Source organism: Osmerus mordax, chromosome 21, assembly GCF_038355195.1.
Source record: "Osmerus mordax isolate fOsmMor3 chromosome 21, fOsmMor3.pri, whole genome shotgun sequence".
In the NCBI taxonomy this organism is placed as follows: Eukaryota; Metazoa; Chordata; class Actinopteri; order Osmeriformes; family Osmeridae; genus Osmerus; species Osmerus mordax.
In genome coordinates this window covers 9,370,879-9,391,950 of record NC_090070.1, presented here as the reverse complement: position 1 = coordinate 9,391,950, position 21,072 = coordinate 9,370,879, and the positions used below count along the sequence as shown (strand labels likewise).

The 21,072-nt window shown below is 48.6% G+C and overlaps 1 protein-coding gene across 4 annotated transcripts in view; it reads right to left on the bottom strand.

Annotated features, from left to right (window-relative positions):
* The window catches only part of LOC136964934 (testis-expressed protein 2-like), a 109,543-nt gene that overhangs the window by 4,536 nt on the left and 83,935 nt on the right, over positions 1 to 21,072 (bottom strand). For all 4 annotated transcript variants that reach the window (XM_067258909.1, XM_067258910.1, XM_067258912.1 and 1 more), the window contains exons 3-8: positions 8,657 to 10,271; positions 6,754 to 6,954; positions 6,217 to 6,568; positions 5,753 to 6,009; positions 5,396 to 5,554; positions 4,682 to 4,781 (exon numbers count right to left, since the gene is read on the bottom strand). In XM_067258909.1, the coding sequence (XP_067115010.1) occupies positions 4,682 to 4,781; positions 5,396 to 5,554; positions 5,753 to 6,009; positions 6,217 to 6,568; positions 6,754 to 6,954; positions 8,657 to 10,243 (2,656 nt within the window). In that variant the 5' untranslated portion in view covers positions 10,244 to 10,271. The remainder of the gene's footprint in view (positions 1 to 4,681; positions 4,782 to 5,395; positions 5,555 to 5,752; positions 6,010 to 6,216; positions 6,569 to 6,753; positions 6,955 to 8,656; positions 10,272 to 21,072) is intronic.

Genomic DNA, 21,072 nt, shown 5'->3' with positions numbered 1-21,072 from the left:
GCGACCGGGAGTCGGTGTGTGGAAAAGCAACCACCGATAATTGTAACACATGACAAGAAGGGAGATGCACTCTGGGAAAATGAGTCTCCACAGGTGTCAAAGACACATACTGAGGATGGGGTCTCTGACATCAGCTGGTCTCTCTCCTCTCACCCCTTTTCCCCATCCCTGTTACTCTCTCCTCTCACCATTCCTCCCTACCCCCTCCCCATTCCTGAGCGACACTGCAACCCTGCCCACTAATAGCATGCCAGTCTGGTGTGAGAGAGAGAGGAAAAGACAGCGAGAGGGAGAGAGAGAAAGAGGAAGAGAGAGAGAGGAAGAGAGAGAGGGAGAGAGAGAGGGGGAGAGGAAGAGAGAGAGGGAGAGAGACAGGGAGAGAGAGCAAGAGAAAGAGTATGATGAGTCAGAAAGACAGTGCCAGCGCAAAAAAAGTGAAAGGAAAAATGAGAAACAGACAAACAAAGACACATGATAGCAAAATCAATTGGAAGAAGAAAGAGCGTGCGAGAGAGTAAGGGAGAGAGGAAGAGAGAGAGAATAAGAGAGACAGAGAGAGTGAGTGAGAGTGAGAGGGGCAGAAAAAAATACAGAACACAGAAATGGAATGAGGCATAGGCATAATAGAAAGGGCCAGAGAGGTCAGGAGAGCGGGAGAAAAGAGAGAGACGACTCGAGCCAAGCCCAGTGGCCCTTCATGGCCGTCTGCTGGCCCGAGGGGCCCCTGGTGATGATAAGCCTGGGTCCGGCAGTGCTAGGGTTCAGGGAGGCCAGCGCTGGACGCCTAGCAAGTGGGGGGGAGGAAGCCCCAGTGATGGCTGTCAGACCAGGCCAACGCTGCCCTAATTGGGGTGAGGTTGCATGTGGAGGAGCGGGCTTCAAGCAATCGCATCTCAGCAGGGAGGTGGATCACTCGCACACGCCCAGAACAAACCACACAAACTGGCGCACGCACACACACACACACGTACTGTGCCAAGCACGCACGTGCACACACACACACATACACCCCGTGGCTTGTACGGGCTCTAGATCAGCGAAGCCCAGTAGGCCGGATGCAGAGAGGTGGTGGTGGTGGTGGTGGTGGTGGTGGTGGTGGTGGTGGGGGGGGGGGGGGTGCGTGGTGCATGGAGGAGCCAGGCCGCTGCACTTACACACCTCACCCACCATCCTCTGATGGCGCCAGTGAGTACGTTACTGAAAGGTTGTCTGTTGCTGCGGGCCTTCTGCAACGGTGCCTCCGGCAACTGAGCTGGAAAAGCTGCAATGGAATTCTCAAGTCTGGGGCTCCGAGAAAAAGCTGCTTATTGTAAATAACCGAGGTGATCCCCACTAACCACTTCACAACAACACCAGGCTGCTTCACTCTAACTCTACTCGAAAAATGAAGGACGAACCCTTTGGGTAGCCTGGCCGCGTGTTCCTGAATCCTTGAATCCGACAGCCAACGCTTTGGATTACGACAGAGCGAGAGAAAAAAAAACTGGCCAATCCAAATGAGGTCTTTTTGAGATCCTCAGAGATTGTGATAGGAATGCTGGTTGTTTGAATGCGGTCGAGTAGGGTCCTACTAGAACTTTGGAATCGTTTCCTGTCCCCATTACCGTCTCACAGAGTATGGGGAATGAAACGTGACACAACCCCGGTAAGTGGGAAGCAACACCAAACGAGGAAGAGAGGGAGAGCCAGATCAAGTATAGACTAAGTGAGAGGTAAGAGACGGGAGAGAGAGAGAGAATGAGAGAGAGAGAGGGAGAGAGACAGCTTGTCCTCGCATAACCACACAGAGCTGTGTGAATAAAATAATCTCAGACGAGAAATAGGGAATGATACGGCCCAGAATCCTGTTAGAAAGTGGAGAGTACAGCGTGGCGTCAACTCTACAGCATTGTGTGGACTAAAACTGTGTATGCAGTGCACTGCCAATCAGGTTGTGCGACTAACAGCCATGCCCCCTCATGCAGCTTAGTCTGTATTTACCTTAGCGGCAGACAACCATGGCCTAAACTGCTTACGGCCAGAAAACTTTGTGCCAAGACAGGCATTTGCTAACAAACCAAATTCCAGATCTTCGACAAACCTCTTTTGTGTTGCTTGTGTTATCAATTTGATCAAGCGGAGCCTTGTTATAATGGGGCACAATGTTCTTCCTGCACGAGACTTGTTTTCCGTGTTTTGCTTCACTAAACCGTCATGTCTCCCGGGCCTCTCTGCGTGGAGTTCTGCGTGTTCTCCGTGGGATCACATGGGTTTCCCTCCACAAAGAACCCCAATGCAAAAAAAACATGCAGAACAGATTGCTCTCCTGCCCAAGACACAGGCTCTTGGACTTGGTCCTCTGGGCGTGGCTGGCATGGTTGCCCACCGCTCCAGGCTGCCCTTGGAGGGACAACGGCAGGGATGGGTTGGAGAAAAGGCCAGAGAAAAATATTTTTCTGTGGACACTCCTACATGCGTGTGTGGGTCACCTCTACCTGCACGCATGCACGTGTCATTACTGTGAGAGAAATAAACCTTTCAGGGTCCAGTGATCAAATTATTATTACGTCTGTGTATCTGTAATATTTATTGGTCTCAGTCATTTCTCAGAGGGATTTCTTATCAGGTGTGTGTGTGTATTGGTGGCAAGTGTGTTAGGTTGTATGCTTTGCTCACACCTGCTCCCTACAGCGCAACTCCAGGGCTTTGATGACAAATCTTGTTGTTGTGTTTTTACTTAGCATATCTGTAGCATATCTGTGTCAATGTTGTTAGCATAACATTGTGAGGGTTTTTGCTGACCCAAGGGTGACTGTGTTTATAGCATTGCTAGCATAGCGGTCCAGGCAGTCACACTGGTTCTCAGCATTGATCCCACATTTCCTGTGTTGTTGTTGTTAGCGACACTAGCATTCTTAGCCTGGCTGTGTGCTGTCAGTAATGTTGTTGTCGTTAGCGACACGAGCATTCTTAGCCTGGCTGTGTGCTGTCACTAATGTTGTTGTCGTGAGTGACTCTCGAGCATTGTTAGCCTGGCTGTGTGCTGTCACTAATGTTGTTGTCGTGAGTGACTCTCGAGCATTGTTAGCCTGGCTGTGTGCTGTGTCACTAATGTTGTTGTTGTTGTTAGCGACACGAGCATTGTTAGCCTGGCTGCGTGAGCAGAGGTCATTTAGGCAGCTCACCCACACAGCTGACACAGAGCCCCAGTATTTCAATCGCATTAGTCATAGGACCGTGGAGAGTAGGGCAGAGGGGATCAGTCACAAGACAAACAACCAGCTCTGACCCAGGAGACACACACACACGTCAGAACAACGTGGAAGGGGAAGGCCGGCATGGGCAAGAGCCCCGGTGAGTGATATGATATATTAAGTTGGGAGTCAGGTGGCTGAGCGGTTAGGGAAGCGGGCTTGTAATCAGAAGGTTGCCAGTTCGACCAGATGACGTTGTGTCCTTGGGCAAGGCACTTCACCCTACTTGCTTCGGGGGGAATGTCCCTGTACTTACTGTTAGTCGCTCTGGATAAGAGCGTCTGCTAAATGACTAAATGTAAATGTCAGTTGTGCATTGTGCAACCTATACACATCTTATACCCCGGAGGGAAGTTCTGAGCGTGTGAAACTGATATGTTCACGTGTTTGCGCAAGAGAGGTAGAGAGAGTGTGGGCTCGCATCTGTGTGTGATAAAGCACACGTTATCAACGGTCTTCAAGCTCTATAGATACTGCATTTAGCATGTTCTGGCACTCACTTCCTTTAGGCTAGCTCTGTAATCTGATGAGATAAGAACTGTGGACTCATTAGACAGACACAGATTCACCAGCACCAGCACACACGTTTACAGGGCACGACGCCGCTATGTCCATCTGCCCAGGGTAGGGTCCACAAACGAGGCATTCCTCATGCTACTATGTCAGATGGTCAGGGGGTCAAGATGGCTGAGCGGTGAGGGAATCGGGCTACCAATCAGAAGGTTGCCGGTTCGATTCCGGCCGTGATAGGAGTCGAGCAGTACACACACCACTACTGATGCAGGGGGAACCAGTTAAAACCGGCCCGGAGAAAAGCTCTCGGAAATCACCTCCAACTGGAATGTAGCTAGTGATTAAGTGTTTCCTTCCTGCAGCCTAGTACTCTTTAATTAAAGAAGAGGCAAAGGAGGGTTGGAGCGAGAGATGGAGATATATTTACACCCGAGTTAGGCAGGCGTTTTTCCTTTTTTGTCGTTGACGCTTTCACAACCCACAGGTGGAGCTAGGTTACATTAAACCGAAGAGCTGGTCCCCATTCTCTAACAGGAGTCTCACTGTGTGTGTGTGTGTGGGTGTGCATATATCTCTTTCACACTGAGCCACACGTGGCATCCTGATGAATGGATCAATAGGGCAATTCCCCCTAACACACACACCTACACCCACACCCACGGGGCCCAGCTTGGCTCTGACAAGCCCCTGAGTCTTAATAAGACCCCTGCCTTCCAGTATGTCATGCCTTTGTGAGGAGAGGCGGCAAATTGCAGGGATGGGGAGGTGTGAAGTTTCATTTACCCCTGCTACCGTAATAGCACTCTGCACAGTGGCAGGCTGGCTAAGTGTGTGTGTGTGTGTGAGTAAGCGTGAAGGAGTTGTCTGTTGGTTTGTGTGCAGCGTGAGTGTTCCGAGTCATTCAGCGAGTGTGTGTGTGAATCTCTTTCTCCTACCCTGGTGGTCCACCGAAGGTTTGGAGGCTCCGAGGATCTTGGGGGTGGCCACGCCCATGTCCAGCTCGGTCAGAGTCAGCTCGTTCATGAAGTAGGGGAGCTGGGAGAGGGAGAGAGGCTCAGGGTCAGCTAAACACACACACATACACGGAGCTCGCCATCAACTGCCCCTGTTTCTCAGCTCAACGCCATGGCTAGTCCTCCTTCGCTGACTAGCGGAAACGACCAGATGACAGGCGGGCTGGCAGCGCCCCCGGGGACACAAAGACGCGGCTGGACGCCCAGGACGACACGCCCAGACATGAAACGGGGATCAAACAGAGAGCGGACAGAGGGGGGGGGGGGGATGAGACCCGCTCTCCCAGAGCCCAGCGGGACGTCCTTGGGTCCTGCGGTGACGCTGCACAGCGGTTGAGGGTGACATTTCGGTTGCCGTGCGGGCGTGTGTGTGTGCATTTGTTCCTGCAGGGAAACGGGAAGGTCTAGACCGTGAGGCATGATTGTCCTTTTTTGTTGCTCCTCCTCCATCTCTCTTCCCTCTCCAGCTGCTTGTCCAAGCCTTGGAACTACAGTAGCACCAGTGCCGCACTTCCCTACGTCAATGCTAGCTACTAATTTATGGTCCCATCCAGCTTTGCCATTTCCATAAACAAACACCGGACCTCTGTGAAGCAGGTGAGGTCAATACAGGTCAAAGGTTAGGTGCTGACTCACCCGGATCTTGCTCAACTTCATCTGGATCTTCTTGGAGACCACGTCGGCCCAGTAGGGCTCACACAGGAAGTCCCAGATCACCCGGCCCACCGCCGCGTTCACCCAGGCAACAGGCTCCTCCTCCTTCGCGGCCGTCACCGCCACGGGGATGCTGGGTAACTGGTGGGAGAGGACAGCAGGAAGCGGAGAGTGAGACAGAGACAATGAAGGGTTGTGAAAAGGTACTTGCGGATACTTCTTTTAAGAAAAGTCTAGAGAGAGAGAGCAAGAAGCGAGAGTGACAGAGGGAAAGCGACAGAGTGAAAGCAAGAGCGTGAAAGCGATAGAGAGAGAGAGAGACTGGGATGACGAGGGAACCTTCTTGCCCGCCCCGGGGCTGCTCTGAGGGCTCTGGGTGAGAGGACTGGCAGCGGCACTAGCGGCAGCAGCAGTGTTGTCAGTGGAGCTGCCAGCCTGGGAGGGTACGAGGGAGGCCATGTAGTTACTGTAGTCCAGCAGGGTCTTGAGCTTGGCACTGCCAGCGGCGGCTGAAGCAGACTCCCTGGTCCTGGGGAGAGAGGCCAGGGCCTCGTCCAGACTGCCACGGCTACTGCTGCGGCTGTGGGAGGCCAGGGCTGGATGAGGGGAGGGGAGAAAGAACAAAAAGCATTACACTCCCGTGTTTCGGCTTAGATGTGAGGTTATGTACACTGCAATGGGGTTAGATGTTCTGTCGCCTGTCTCTCTGCCGCTGAAGCACCTAAATTTCCGCACGTGAGGATCCATCATCTTATCAATCAATTAGTCAATGAATCGTTCACGAACGAAAGGTGTTCACCCACCGCTCTTGGACCCCACCACGCTAGCAGCTTTTTTCATGTCAGTCTTGGGCTTGGACGCCAGCAGCATCCTCTGGAACCACTCCTCCTTCTCCCTCCCCGTCCTACCGAACAGGTAGAGGGTCAGGTCCCTGCTGGAGGGTCCTCGCCCCCCCTCCTGTGTCGCAGAGGGCCGTCTCGACGCGTCGCCGGCTCCCTCCGCCCGGTCCGCGGAGATCACGGTCGCGGCGCGGTCGTCCGCGGCGTCGCTCTCGGCTTTGGACATGAAGTCGTCCTGCTTGGCCAGCTGGATGCAGACGGGGTACTTCTTGTTCCAGACGCGCTTCCTGGCTAGGCTGTGAGGAGCCAGGTAGATCTGGAGAGAGATGTGGCAAAGAGATGGTCCCTAGGATGAAGACTTGGGTATGATGATGGCAGTTACTCGGGCAGAATGGTTGGTATGAAGACTAGAATAATTTATGGATTTAGTTGAATCATATAAAGGGCACAACCAGGATACACATAAGACACATGCAAACAAATCTGTCACACACACACTACCTTGCTGTCGGTCAGGTCGTAGATCTTCTGACTGATGTAGGTAACGTCCGGTTTAGGCTCGTTGTGTGTGGCGCGGCGTGGAATGTTCCGGTTGGGCTTGGACAGGCGCAGGATGGAGCCCTCCAGTCTCACGAAGACAGAGTGGGTCAGGGTGGCATGGTAGGTCTCGGGGTCATAGTTCACAATCTCATTCATCCAGCCCTGGGGAGAAGACAGTTATTGCTATGTGGTATCAAATATGGACTTTCGGGTTTCAATCCATCTGTTTTTCACGGTACGGAGCTGGGTTGGGTTTCATGACCCGTCTCAATTGGGCATCTCATTGGAAAGAGTTCGCACACCACACACTCCACTACAGGTGGTGGATATTATTTACTGGTTTATACATTTACTGATTGGACCTTTGATCCCACCTTCCGCACACTAATAAACTCCTGATTGCATGGTTGGTTAGGGCCGTATTGGGAATATATAGCTGTATTTCACACAGGCGTTGCCTTACACTCTTCAAAAGGAACAGGGCGATAGATTGGCAAAGGTTGTAAAATTGTGACAGACGCAATATGAGAAACCTAGTCTCCTGCAACAGAAGGCAGGCCTTCAAGATTTGTTATCGTGTGTGTACAGTACATCAGCTGCAGGACATTTTGATATGCTGGGACTATTCCTCCACCGGTCAGACAGGGAGATAAGAGAGTGAGAGAGAGGGAGATTGAGAGAAAAGCAGAGGAAATAATATTGAAAAAAAGGGATGAAGAACAAAAAGAGAGGGGAGGAGGGAGGAGATGGAGACATGAAAGAGAGAGGGAGCTGGCCAGCAACAGAACAACAGAGGATTCAAAAATTTGGATGGAGGAAGAAAAAAAGAAAAGATAAGGATGACTATAACAGAGGAGATACTTTCTCTTAGTTTCCATGTTCTGTCTGGTCTGGACCAAAGTCCATTCTACGTACATAACTGTTCCTTCTCCTTTAACCAACCAGCAAAACCCAAGACAGTGGAATTCAAGTCTGTATTCAAGTTCAGGATTCGGTTGCCAATGTTTTCCCCTCTCAATCAGGCACAGAGGTCAAGCTGGACAACAGACCCAACTGGCCTTTTCCCTGCTATCGCTGAGCGGTGACCTCATTTGAAAAGCGGCCAGCGAACGTGGGGTGACCAGACAGCCTAGCCGACTGAATCACCTCGGGGTGGAACAGACAGCCTAGCTAATGCTAAGCTAATGCTAAGCTAATGCTAAGCTCAAACATTAGTGATGGACAAAGGAGTAGCTTAACAGGCTATGCTAATAAAACACAGCCGGCAGAGTCTCAAAATCCATTTGAGTGCTAATGCCTCTAAATGAGCCGGTTGGCTGGTTTCCTCAGGTAATTTATTGCCCATTTGCACTGACTGAGGCGATCAAGCATGTCACTTCGTGAGTCTCTTCTGTTTTTCTGCCCTCTGACAACAAAAGGAGGGAGAGACGCGAACAGCCTTATTTGATGCCCCTAATAGCCCTATTGCCTTTGAATTGGGCTGTGCCGTCCGTCCACGATGTGGCACTTTTGGATGTCACGAACGTCGCCTGCTTTCAACATAATAGACGAGTCTGAAGAATAAAGCCACTTATTCATGTTGATGGTCTTTTGGATACATTGTGCGTGATCGGTCGGTTTCTAAAGAGATTGGGTCTACTTTGCATTGGTTATCAAAGCATCAAAGCATATGGGGGGGGGACTGCTTTGCTGTTCTCGAAAAATGTCAAGGTTGTTCAAAGTGCTAATCTGGGCGAGTATTCCATTACTCTCTGAAGTCACAACAAACACTCGCAGACTTCGAATTACCTCCTAGTAATGTCCTTCCAAGCATATGCCTCGATAAATTCTGGGTTCAGAGGAGAATTGGAACACGGTGACTAACCTTGAAGAGGCTCGGCTCTCTGACGTCCGGCTGGGCCGTTTTCCACAGCTCCCCCTGGTGTCTGGGATGTCTGAAACCACGGCCGGAGGGCTTCGGACCAGCCAGCCACACCACGCCAATGGCCAGAAAGAACCCCAGGCCAACTCCTAGCAGCATTCCCCCAACGTAGGTGGGCAGAGGGAGCACGAGGAACCCGTAGACCATCGCGGTGAGGAAGATGAGGGTGTAGTATGGAATGTTGGCGTCCGATTCTTCTTCGTCCCAGTCGTCTTCGCTGCAGGGTTCCGTGCTCCCACTGGCGGGCTCTTTTGCCCGACTACCGGTTGCGGTGTCGTCCGTCCGATCCAAGGCATCCACGCCTTCCGTGTCATTGCACATCTCAAAGTCATCGCTGTAGAGGATGCAGTAGTCCTCGTCTTCCTGCCGGGCCAGGGCGGACATGGAGCACTTGTCCAGGGCTAGAGACATGGAGCCCGAGGCGGGCTTGGGGTTTTTGGCGTCGGGTAGGCTTGCCGAGTCGGCTTGGCCCGAGGCTCCGTTGGTGGGGCTCTCAGTGTCCCACTCGCCCCCTTCCTCCTCTTTGATGCAGTAGCTGTTATTGTTGCTCTCCAAGAGGCCGTTGTTGAGGGAAGCCAGGTTGGAGAGCTCCGAGGTGCTGGTGGAGAGAACCTTGGGCCGGTAAACACTGCTGCCGCTGTCTTCGCCCCGGATCCGGTTCAGGAGCTGCATTGGTTCGTAGATGGCCTCGGAGAGACGGCGTTTGGTGTCCTCGATGCGGGCCTCGACTTCCAAGACCTTGAAGAAGGAGCGGGTGTCTGGGGAGGTGAGCGGGGAGGAGGGAGCCGTTTTGGAGTCCCCCGTGCCGGCGACTGACGCGGCGGGAGCACGGGACTGAGTGAACTGCTTGAAGAGCTGCAGGTTGAGGCGCGAGTCCGAGAGCCAATAGGGTGTCGAGGAGGAGGAGGCTCCAGAGGAGTCCTGATTGGTGTCGGACGACAGCGACTTGACCAAAGTCTTCATCAGTTGACGATGGCGAACGGAGGAGGAGGAGGCTCCAGAGGAAGAAGGCTCTATGTCCGAATACAGAGACTTGACCAGGTTGAAGGGCTTCTCGCTGAAGGGGACCGTTGCAGACCTGGAAGGGGAGGTGGTTGGGGTAGAGCTGGAGGAAATGGAGGGTGCTGTGCTTTTCTGGTCTTTGGGCAAAGTAGAAAAACTAGGGGAGGCAGAAGTGGAAGCCTGAGGACCGGGAATGGGAGAAACAGTGGAAGATGACACGGGCATGATGGCAACGTCCACTGGGGACTCCAACCCCGTTCCCTCGAACATGTCCTCGCTTGCCTCCTGGGCCGTCACAACACAGGGTTCCTCCTTAACGGGAGGAGGTGGGGCAAAGGAGGAGACGGCCGCTCCGTACAGCTCCTCCTCCTCCGCCTCCTCTTCCTTCCCCAGGGCGGAGAAGTGGATGGTGACGGTCTCTCTGGACAGCGAGCGCTGGACCTGGAGTTTGGGCGCAGCCGGGGCGGGGGGCCGTGCGGCTGGGGGAGGAGCTTTGTCTGCATGGCTGCTGGAGCGCCGGCTGGTCATCGCAGTGCTGCTCCTGCTGGGGTAGAGTCTAGGAGAGAGAGGCGGTAAAGAGAGGTTAACGTGGTACACGATGGCCTGGATCCCTACATTAAACTGTAAAAACTTAAAGGTCATTGGGCAATTCCATGCAATGGTCACACGTACCATGGGGAAAAAGGTTTTGCACACACAAATATAAATGTTCAGGCTGATTATATGTCATGCTACAATTACCAATCGTGAAACATAAAAAAAATTATTACAAAAAATTACCTTTACATCTATATGCCAAACCAATTTACCAAAACTAAATATTATTTAAAAAAACGTGTTCTCAACCTCATCCGACACACAGGCCTATAGTGCATAATGGTTTCAAGTGCGTTTAAGGAATGAGTATTATCTGATGGATCGATGCACACACTTTACTACAAAGAGTATAAAGTATAAACTTCATGGAACATGCTAGACCATCAAACATTTACTATTACTTAGCGGCTAACTGAATCCAACCTAGCAGTACAGCACTGTCAAGAGATGGCCCCAATGATATCTTTCTAGACAGCAATGCCAAATCAATGAAGGCTTATTGAATTTAAGCCACTGAGACCTTCCCTGGAGAGGCAATAGCATTTACAGAGAGGGAGGTGCCCATGTTACACAAAGCATGGTTTTGCTCTGGATAAACATGCCTAAATGGGGGATTAGCTATTAGCCAGGATAAGGTGAAAATACCATCCTGCTGTCTAGCTAGGAAAATATAGATTTAGGTATGGACTGAATGTCAGCACTGTCATTTTGATATGATTCTATAGACATATGATTAACCATCGGCATACAGGACAATATTGAGAAAAAACTGAATGAGATAAGGGCAACGACATTGTAAGATACAATTCCTCAAAAAGAAAAACATTCCTTTTTCCTGGAAGCAACTGAAGTGGAGTTGCCATGACTGCAAGAGAATGAATCACTGGGTGCATTTCCTGTTCCCAGAAAGAGAGTGTGAGCAGTACGTGAACGCGCGTACACACCTACGTTTCGGTGTGTCCGCAGTTTGCATTAGGACGCGCAAGTGTGTGTATAGGTAAGCGCGTGTGAGTGCGTGTGGGTGTCGACAGAGTGCCACGCTGCTCGTCTCTTTGGGCTCGTTCTGCATCAGGCCTTCACTGCAGGTCGGCAGCAATCAGGCATCAAGAACCACAAGCAGCTGCTGATTACAGACCCAGCCTGCCACTCACCTGCTTGTCACACATTCAGATATATAGATACACAGTTCTTGCAACAAAAAAATGACTGCAGAGCCATGCATATGAGACCCACATTTTCCATATGCTATACACACACGTACACACAAGTCTACAAAGGAAGCGGATTATACTTTGTGCGTGCACACGCAACAACGACTGGGATTATACCAATGACATATCCACCTTCGACCCACCAATGTGTATAAAATATCCTTGCTTACCTCAAACAAAACATGTTTTTATGATTTTACGGCATGGAATTCAGTACTGTGTACCTCAGACCTGCCTGCTGTACAGGTTATGGAAGAGGGGTGGCGTAAAATAGCCAGTACAACACCACCTTGTCATGATGTAACATGTCCATTTGATCCAGGGCACCATTCTGTTTGGCATAGCAGCTCACCTGACGTAAGGGTGACATTAACAAGCCTCGAGCTAAGTAGGGCTAAATTCCCGCTTACCTGGCGGGATCGGGTTAACACTTAGAGCAATCCTCATCCAATTAGTTTGCATATACAAGGTCCAGTGTACAACCCCTTTGAGCAGAATGAAGCGTGAAACAAAAGGGGAGAAAAATGGGCAAAAACACGAAAGGGACAACAACATTGAACATCTTTTTAGGAGTTGAGAGATGAACGAGCTACAGTAAGGAGATGGGTTCTTGGGGGTGAAAATACATGAAGCTAACATTTTAAGAGAAGCAAATGAGTGTCTCATGCAATAATATTTTTTTTGGGGGTGCCATTTTCCTTTTTCCCACCAGAAAAGCCATTAACACTTCTAACCCATGTCAATGATTGTCCTCCGCGGCCATAAAAAAAACAACAAAAAACTTGAAAGTCTTTCTGCGACGGTAATTACATTATGACTGCAGTTGGCTTCAAAAGTGTTGGACTGAGAGCAGCTTGCAACGTGTCTGTTCTTGCGTGACGTTTAATCAACGTTTGATTAACATTTTTCACCGGCAGATTACCATGGTTAAATGGGGTTGGGAAGCTAACCATTGGGTTGGATTAAAATTCGAAGGGCTCTGATGTTGAAGACATCAATACAACCTGTGTCATTGTAATTAGGATCGTCAATGATCCTCCCTGCCTAAGGTTTTTTGTTGTTGTTGTAAGTAGTGGTGAAGGCACAACACAAAGACAAGTTGAGCACAAGCTCAAAATGCAGACATGCAACCGCAGAAATCAGACATCGAATAATGAATCGGGACAGTCTTGATGCTGATGAACTAAACATTGCCGGTGCTTTATCACCCTCTCTATCTCTCCCCATAAACAAACATCTGACATGGACCTTGTTATAGACACATGACAAAGCAGGTGTATAGCACCAAACTACCCCAACCCCACCCTCCCCAATCCACTCTCATTCTCTATGCCCCATCCTGCAGCATCTGGCTTGGACTCTCCCGCTCCAGGATCATCCTCCTCACCCTCATCGATCTCATGTCTCATTTATAATTTATCATCTCAGCAGGATGCCAGATAGCTGTGCTATAGATCGGTCTTAGTTGCAACTGAACAAATGTCTCTGTGTGTGTGTGTGTGTGTCGCTGCAGTAGATAAAAGTGATGTGAAATAATAGATTTCTATTTTTGGACTTATTTGTTACTACTGCCAGCCAGTACCTTTACACTTTTCTCGACTGTTAAAATATAGAACTGTGATAAGCAGGGTCACTGTTATTCCAAAAATGTCAACGTTTGACACAGGTCAAACATAGGTCATCCTTTAACGATTGGCTGATAAGCTCTTGCTCAAGTTGTTGACACTGGTTGGCAGCTGTGGGGACAACAGTATCCTCGCTGGGTCAGACAAAAACTGGGGTGGTGCTGGCCACGGTGACATATCACGAGTAAGCTGGTCAGACAGTCAGCCAGTCACATCGCTGTCCCCGGCTGGCCATTGGGTCAAAACTACAATAAGGCCATTCTCCAGCGCTGCGCTGTGAGCTAGAGTAATAGGCCTCATTAGAATCCATGTAGCCTATAAAGAGCTTAGTCAGGACCTACACACAACTTTCACACGATCCTGTACTGACGTGACAAACGCCTCGTGTGTGTGTGTGTGTGCGTGTGTGTGTGAAAGCCATAATACATATGAAACGCCCTGAGCTGAAGTGGTCTATCCCCACAGTCCTGTAGTTATTAGACAGTGAGTTTATGTGTGTGTGTGTGTGTGTACACACTAAGGCGCAATTCTATTTGTGTGTCCCCCTCCCTCCAAGCTCTGTGCACCAAGTGCTCCGCGCCACAGTGAGCCCAGTGTGGCGTGGAGCCATGGAGATCCGACGAACGCTGATGATGCTAATTACCGCGGCGATGAGCGCTCATTAGATCTGGTGTTATGAGTTCATCAGGGAGATGCTCACAACTCTCCCCAGCTCGTCATTAACCCACACTTAGCCCCAAAGGAGGACACTTCTACATATGTGGAGTGGTGGCAGACAGTTTGATGTCCTTTGGCCTTTGAGGGAGATGTCACTGTGCGGTGGTGATTTCAGAAGGGCGGGTTTTATGATTCATCTCTACGAGGGAATATGGCAAAGTCACCAGGACTGGTGGTAGGGAGAGCGTAGGAGACAGGATCGGGCTGTAGTTGAGTCATGCTGCGTTGTTAATGGCATTTTATTCCAGTGGGATGGTGTTATGTATGAGTCATGTGGAAAGACGCTCCCACACACACACACCTCATCTGCTGACCTGACGAACCACTAACATTCTTCCAACACAGCTTTTGTTTTTGGCTTTCACTACAACTGTAATTCAGACCGTTGCGCAATCCAAGGCATGCCAAGTCCACGATAAACCCACTTCCCATCCTTCGTTGATTAGATTCGAACCTTGAAGGCTGATTTTAGACTGTGCTCTCCCAGCACCTTGGCTCTCTTTGTGGTCAAGGTTGCAAAATACAACTGCGATGCCAGGTCAGGGATTTCCCAACTGCCATTTTAAATACTATAAGCAAGCTATAAAAATGATAAGGATAGCCAGTTGAAAAAAATGGCCAGTTGACTTATCAACAAGCTATGACTGCTCACACCAACAAAGATTTCACTGAATGTTGCTATGGTCAGGCGTACATGTTGTTGGGAAAACATAGTGTGTCTCTAACACACCAAATCAGGAAATGGAAGAAAACATCCTTTGTGACTAGCAGTTTATCAGACCCACCATTGCTGCTTCCTGTCAGCTAGTAACACTAACACCTGTTTGTCTGTGTGAAATTGTTCTGTACATTCATGATTTACCAGTGTATCATCAGCATTCAATTGCTGGGTACATATATGTGTTATCTTGTGAATGAACGGGGTGCTTTACCATGTGTAAAAAGCCCTGCCCGTTTTATAATTAGTAATAGGTAGTTTGCATAGTTGTATACTGTTTCTCTTTATTTGTATTGTTTATTTTCTAGTCTTTTGTATTGGTTACCTATTCTTTCCCGCTTCAAAATATTCCCTCTGGGATGAATGAAGTACCATTAAATTAGCAGCAGAAAAGATAAATGAGAATTTCAGGTTTACTGTATTTCCAGTTGGCAACTAATACTAGCTGGGTTTCAAATTAGGATGTATGAATGGTGCAATACACACATTGTGCCAAATTGGTCCATATCATTCTTTAAAAGGAAGGTGGGTAGATTTTCCAGACAGGGAAGCAGCCATTGTCTCCTCATCTCGGGTGGGTCTGAGTCTTCAAGGTCTGAAAAGAAATATATCGTTTCCATGGCAGCTCACTCACGGATAGTCAGGGACGGGTATTTTTGCAAGTCATCCTCTCTAGCTGCCATCTGAAATTACAGAGAAGCTGACTGCTGGAGGGGGGGGGGGGGGGGGGGGGACGACGAAATACAGCCTTCTCAAATGTCAAAAACGCTGCTCATTTCAAACAGCAACTGACAATAATTACGATTATTCAGGATGCATTGAGGGGGCAATAGAAATATTTACGAGGGAGAGACTGGAAAAAGAAGTACAAAAAGAATGCGGCAAGATGGGAGTCTGGCAAAGTACAATGGAGTCATTGTTTCAGATGTGCTTAAGAGATTCTCAGGAGTTGCCACAGAAGAACCAACATATTTAGAGGAACAAGTTAATGAAGTCATTCTATAAGAATATGTTTGCAAGGGACCTTCACTGGACATTAGACCCTCCCTCTTATGTCAATACCAGTTGGACTTAGACCCTACAGTCAAAACTCCCTTGCCCAAGAGAGGCCACATCTTTGTTTACCCTATCTACTGTAGCTTCTGTTCTTAATGGGGCAACACACCTTCCCTGTGGGAGACATTATGTAATCCTAGCCCATTAAACAAGACCCAGGTTTCCTAGGCAAGGATTAGCAATAATCCTACACTACATTTTACACTGTTTCGCCAATAGCCCCCACCCCCTCCCACAACATGCACGCACACACTGCCTTTAAGATAACACTAACAAGCCCCTAAGTCCCTTCTCTGGAAATGTTTACCCCACCCCCCACATCCCAACACAAGTGATACAACCTACATTACCAATGTGTGATCACAGCTGGTTACAGGTGTGTGCCGGTGCTTTTGTGGTTTGCCTTTTGAAAAGTCAATTTGGCACGGCATTTAAGATAACACCACCGCAATGTTGAGGAGGTGGGTGGAATCGAAATAAATGTCTGTAGCTGCCTTTTTTCCGTCGACAGCGCTGCGCGCCTATTCTTTTCGCGTGCGACATGATGTAATACCGACACATTTCCGGGCCGCTGCTCACAGAAGCGCCACTTTCTCTCTACAACTGAGGGATGGGGGGGGGGGGGTAAATGTGAAGTCATAATCTTTCCAATTATGTGAAATGGTGGGCGCTAGTCCTCTGGGTATAAAAATGCCTTTGTGCTAATACCATTGACACACGCTCCAACACATACCAGACACACGTAGACTGGTATGGGAAGAGTGGGTGGATTACATTGGAGAAAGATGCAACAGTTAAATAGCGGTTTAAGCTTGAAGCATGCTGTGTTAAGGCTTGGCTAACATGGTCTTGGCAGATAGTAACCCATGTGTGCATATGTGTGTGTGTTTGTGCGTGTGTCCAAGACAGGTCTTGAATCCCATACAGGAAAAGTACAAGAGGGGGAGACATTTGTTTTATAAATTGGATGGATTGATGAACAAGAGAGAGTGGTGTGTTTTTGGCTTTTGCATAAGAATAGTTAGTGAAGCTTGCATTCCCAAATTACAACAGAGAGAACAGAGCATAATGAGTTAATGGATAATATCAACTTGTGTCCCAAACAGACCGGTTTCACCCCAGTGTCAGTGACTTTAAGTATGCAGTCCAACTTGCACAACAGGCATTGATAGAATCAATTTGCACAACCCACATTCTCTCACACACACACACACACACACACACACACACACACACACACACACACACACACACACACACACACACACACACACACACACACACACACACACACACACACACACACACACACACACACACACACACACACACACACACACACACACACACAACTGTGTTGAGATGCAGATGAGAAACAATTATTGAGAGAGAGAGAGACAAGTTACACTACCCTAACTAGATTGCAGGAATGCAGACAAACATCCTTTTGGTATCACCTCAAACCATGTTGTTTATAATGTAGTGACTAGCATGGGCTGCTTCCTCCTGCTTGGCCTGGCTCAGTTATGTTTAAGCAAAGTCATTTCTCTATATGGGGCACTGCTTATGAAACCAATCACGACAACAAACTACCAAACGATACATAGGCACACAATCTGGTTCAGGCCTATCTCCCACACACAGTCCTCTACAGTACAAACACACTAGGGAGCTACAGTTTGACTTTCGCACCTTTTAAACTCGAGAGCAGCAGGCAGTTCCTGCACACTCCCACACGTGTTATGAAAACATATGCCTAAGTGTGCGTGAGTGTCTACTCTGCCCCTGCTCGTTTTGCTGAGCAGAAACAGAGAACTTACCGTCAGGAGCTAATTAGCGTAGAGAGTGTGTGTGTGTGTGTGTGTGTGAGCATAAGTGAGAATGAATAAGCATGTCCTGATGGGGAGGCTGTGTGTGTGTCTCAGTCGACACGCCGGTCAGAGGCCTTACAGGAATCGATCAAAATCCACCTGCGTTTGTGTGTCAGATGGGGTCAGATCAGGCCGGTTTGATCCAGTCGAGGGAAGACTCATCTTAATCCTCGTGCTGCCTTCGGGTCACATGACCCAAAGGTTCATAACGAACCATTGTTGTGTTTACCCAATTTTACCCAATACAAAAACAAATAAAAATAATTTTCTTTGAACCATTCCAATGTGGGGGGTCTGAGACAGCCCGACAGTTAAAAGAAAATGCTTCACTTTGTTTTTGTATGAGGTAAATTTGTCGCAATACGACGGTGGGTCACAATGACTGATGGGTCAGAATGACCCGAAGATAACACAAGGGTTAATAGGTGCACCAGCTTCTCCTCTTAACTCCATTGTGATATTGAGAACATACATTTAGCCGTGTGCACAGCAGTCTTGTATGCAAATGTGTGAGGACGTAAACAATAAAAGTCTGTCAAGTTAATTCCTTGCCTGGACTTTTTCTGACAAGGGAAGCATTGTGCCAACGACAATGTCTTTTTGGGTGGTAAGAACAGGGAACTGGGAAAACGTGTTTGGAGTGAGTGCTTTGTTACCCAAAATAGTTTGAAGCACGAGTCCTTAAAAATGTAATCTGACCTGACGCTGTGAATCGCTCCCATTATCTTCAACTGTTTTAGAGAATGGAGCGAGACAGAGAGACAGGGACATAAACTGACAGAGATACAGTGAGAGATTTACATAAACATCACACTGGGAGTGTGAGACAAAAGACAGAGAGAGTCTTGGCCTCCCCCTCAGGTCAGCAGTCCTGGTTCATGGCCTGCTAGACCATATGCTGCCACAACCAAGCAGTCTGCATGTGAGCAACACCGAAAAACAACACTTTGTTCTATCTCCTCAGGATCCCTCCAAAACATCAGTACATCTGGAATCGCACATCTCTCTCATTGCAGTACGGTTAAGATGGTCGTCATGGATTATGTCTGGGCTCCATCTCGATTTCTCTCTAATGCTGGCTCCTTATCATCGCCTTGTCATTTAACGGGTTCATAGTTGCTGGACGGTGAACTCTTAAGTTTGTGAAGTATTGTTGAAACATTGAAAACACACAGGTGCTGTAAGGGGGATAATGAAAATAAGGACCGATTGTCGTTGATCATTTTGAACAACACAGGGCCTAGGTCTCGTTGAGTTTCGCTCACATACTTGTCACTTGTGTTACATAATGCATTCCTCCAGTTAAGCGCTCCACTTCCTCAATGGGGCCTCATTATATTTGAATGAGCTACACGGCTATCAAGGTGACAAAACTGCAGAACTTAGACACAGGGATCGGTTTCTGGTCTACATAGGTCTACATCGTAGTTTGACACCGCTACAGCAGGCTAAACATGAAAGGGAATTGAAATGATCAAAGTCTGTGATTGTGCTATCTGAGGGTGGAGAGAGAATGTGTTTATTGACTGAAACAATCTTAATAAACCAAACCAAACTCATAGGAATGTGACCAAAGTGGCATAACATGACCTTTTTTCAGACATCATCACGGTATTTGAATAGATCGGATTTGCTCATTTCTTCCTCGTGACTTTTCATGTGAATATCTGGGAAACCGCACTGTGATGAGCTGAGCTAGACGTGAAATCTCCTGCTATGCTCTGCATCTCCATCTAGTTGCGAAGGGTCCAGCCACCTGAACAGACTTCCAACATCTGGAGAAGCCTTGCGTCCATCAGGCTTCTCCACCGACCACGACTCCTAGGTGACTCCAACAAGGTGTTTGTCCTACATATCTAACAGACATGTGCGCCCACAACACACACATTTACAGAAGAGAGCAGAACACAAACACAGCAGATTGAAACTCCGGAGAACTTAAACACACACACACACCCCACACACACACACAAACCTCCCTCCTCCCCTTGGCTGGATACATGTGCCACATCCCTGACTGCCTTACCTGTCGGGATTCATTTGGTTTTCCTACACCACTTTTCAAGGTAAGCTACACCAACATGAACAACCAACTACCGTGGCGGTGGTGAGATTGAACAACACTACCTGGGCAAGCTTGTAAACAAGACCTAAGCAACGAGCCCAGATGGAGGCAAGATCAATAGTCCCCAGAAGGTTTACTGGTAATAAGGCTGTATATAGCAGAAACCAATGAAGTCAAGGAGTTGCTAATCCCACTTTTAATAGTGCTGCAGCGCCACAAATCGATAATGGGGAGGTAATGGGGTTCAAACGGGCTGAACTTCTACAAATGCATCCCTGGCTAATCACTCAGGTTAGAGCCAGCTCTGTACTCGGGCGAGGGTGGGTCAAAGGGTGGCTGAAGTCCAGAAGGTTGACGGCACAACCCGTCACGATGCCCAATCCCGACGACAGGAGCGGAACTCGTCCCAGTGGGATTCCGCCATGACTAAAACTTTTAACGTTTCTATTTCAGTTTGCCTTTTTTGGGCTCGGAACCAAACCCCGGCGTTCAGAACACAGCTCTCATCCACAGTCTCCATTTCCTGAGAGAGAGAGAGAGAGAGAGAGAGAGACAGAGAGAGAGAGAGAGAGAGAACTACGGAAGCATATATGCTGGCTAGGCTATCCTGATTATCTGCAGTCCTCCTCTTCTGACTGTTCCCATGGTAAACAGGGGATGGTCCCCCTGTGGAATTGATGGTATGATGGATAGGGCTTGTCATGCAGGAAGGAGACGGCTCCAGAACCTGACAATGGCGTATTGTGGCTGATGGCTGACGAGTTGACAAGTAAACACGGTTCAGTAACGACCATTATCTCTCTCTCTCGCTCTCTTACACACACACACACAGGTGACAATGGTGTTCAGGGAAGTAAAATGAAGATAAATCTGTAAATATATCCTATTTGTCCTATATACTGTACATGGCCTGGAAGATAATTGTGTGTGCTGTTGTATTGTGCGAAATGTGAGAGACTAATTGAACAACCCATTCACTGCGTCTTAATAATTGAATACGAATCCCTGTTGTTGATGAGAGGCTTCTTCTGTAAGCTCGGCATTCATTTTCGTCTAGTCGAGGTTGTCACAGAGACAAGGAGAACGAAACATTTTTGCATATTTCAGAACAGGTAACACTTGAAGCAAGACTTTTTCCATTAGTCATATCTGCATAGTTCACATACAGATTTTAAATGAATGATTCACAGCTCTGGAGGCGTGACGGCTCGAAGATATCCCTGATCCTTTGACATAAGGACATCACTTCACCGGAATTGACTGGGATACAGCATTTTAGATGGAGGGAAGGGGCTGGAAAACAGCAGTTGGATCTGATGCTGTTGACTAAATGTCGACTGAACAGCAGAAGCGAGGCGGAGAAGTCTGTCCCAGCTGTTCCTCATCAGTTAGGAGGGCTAGGGTTACCTCCAGCTCACTGTCTTGATTCACGGACACACCTGCTCCCCCCCCAGTCTCTATACAGTCAGTTCTTAGCCTGGACCCATCACACAACAC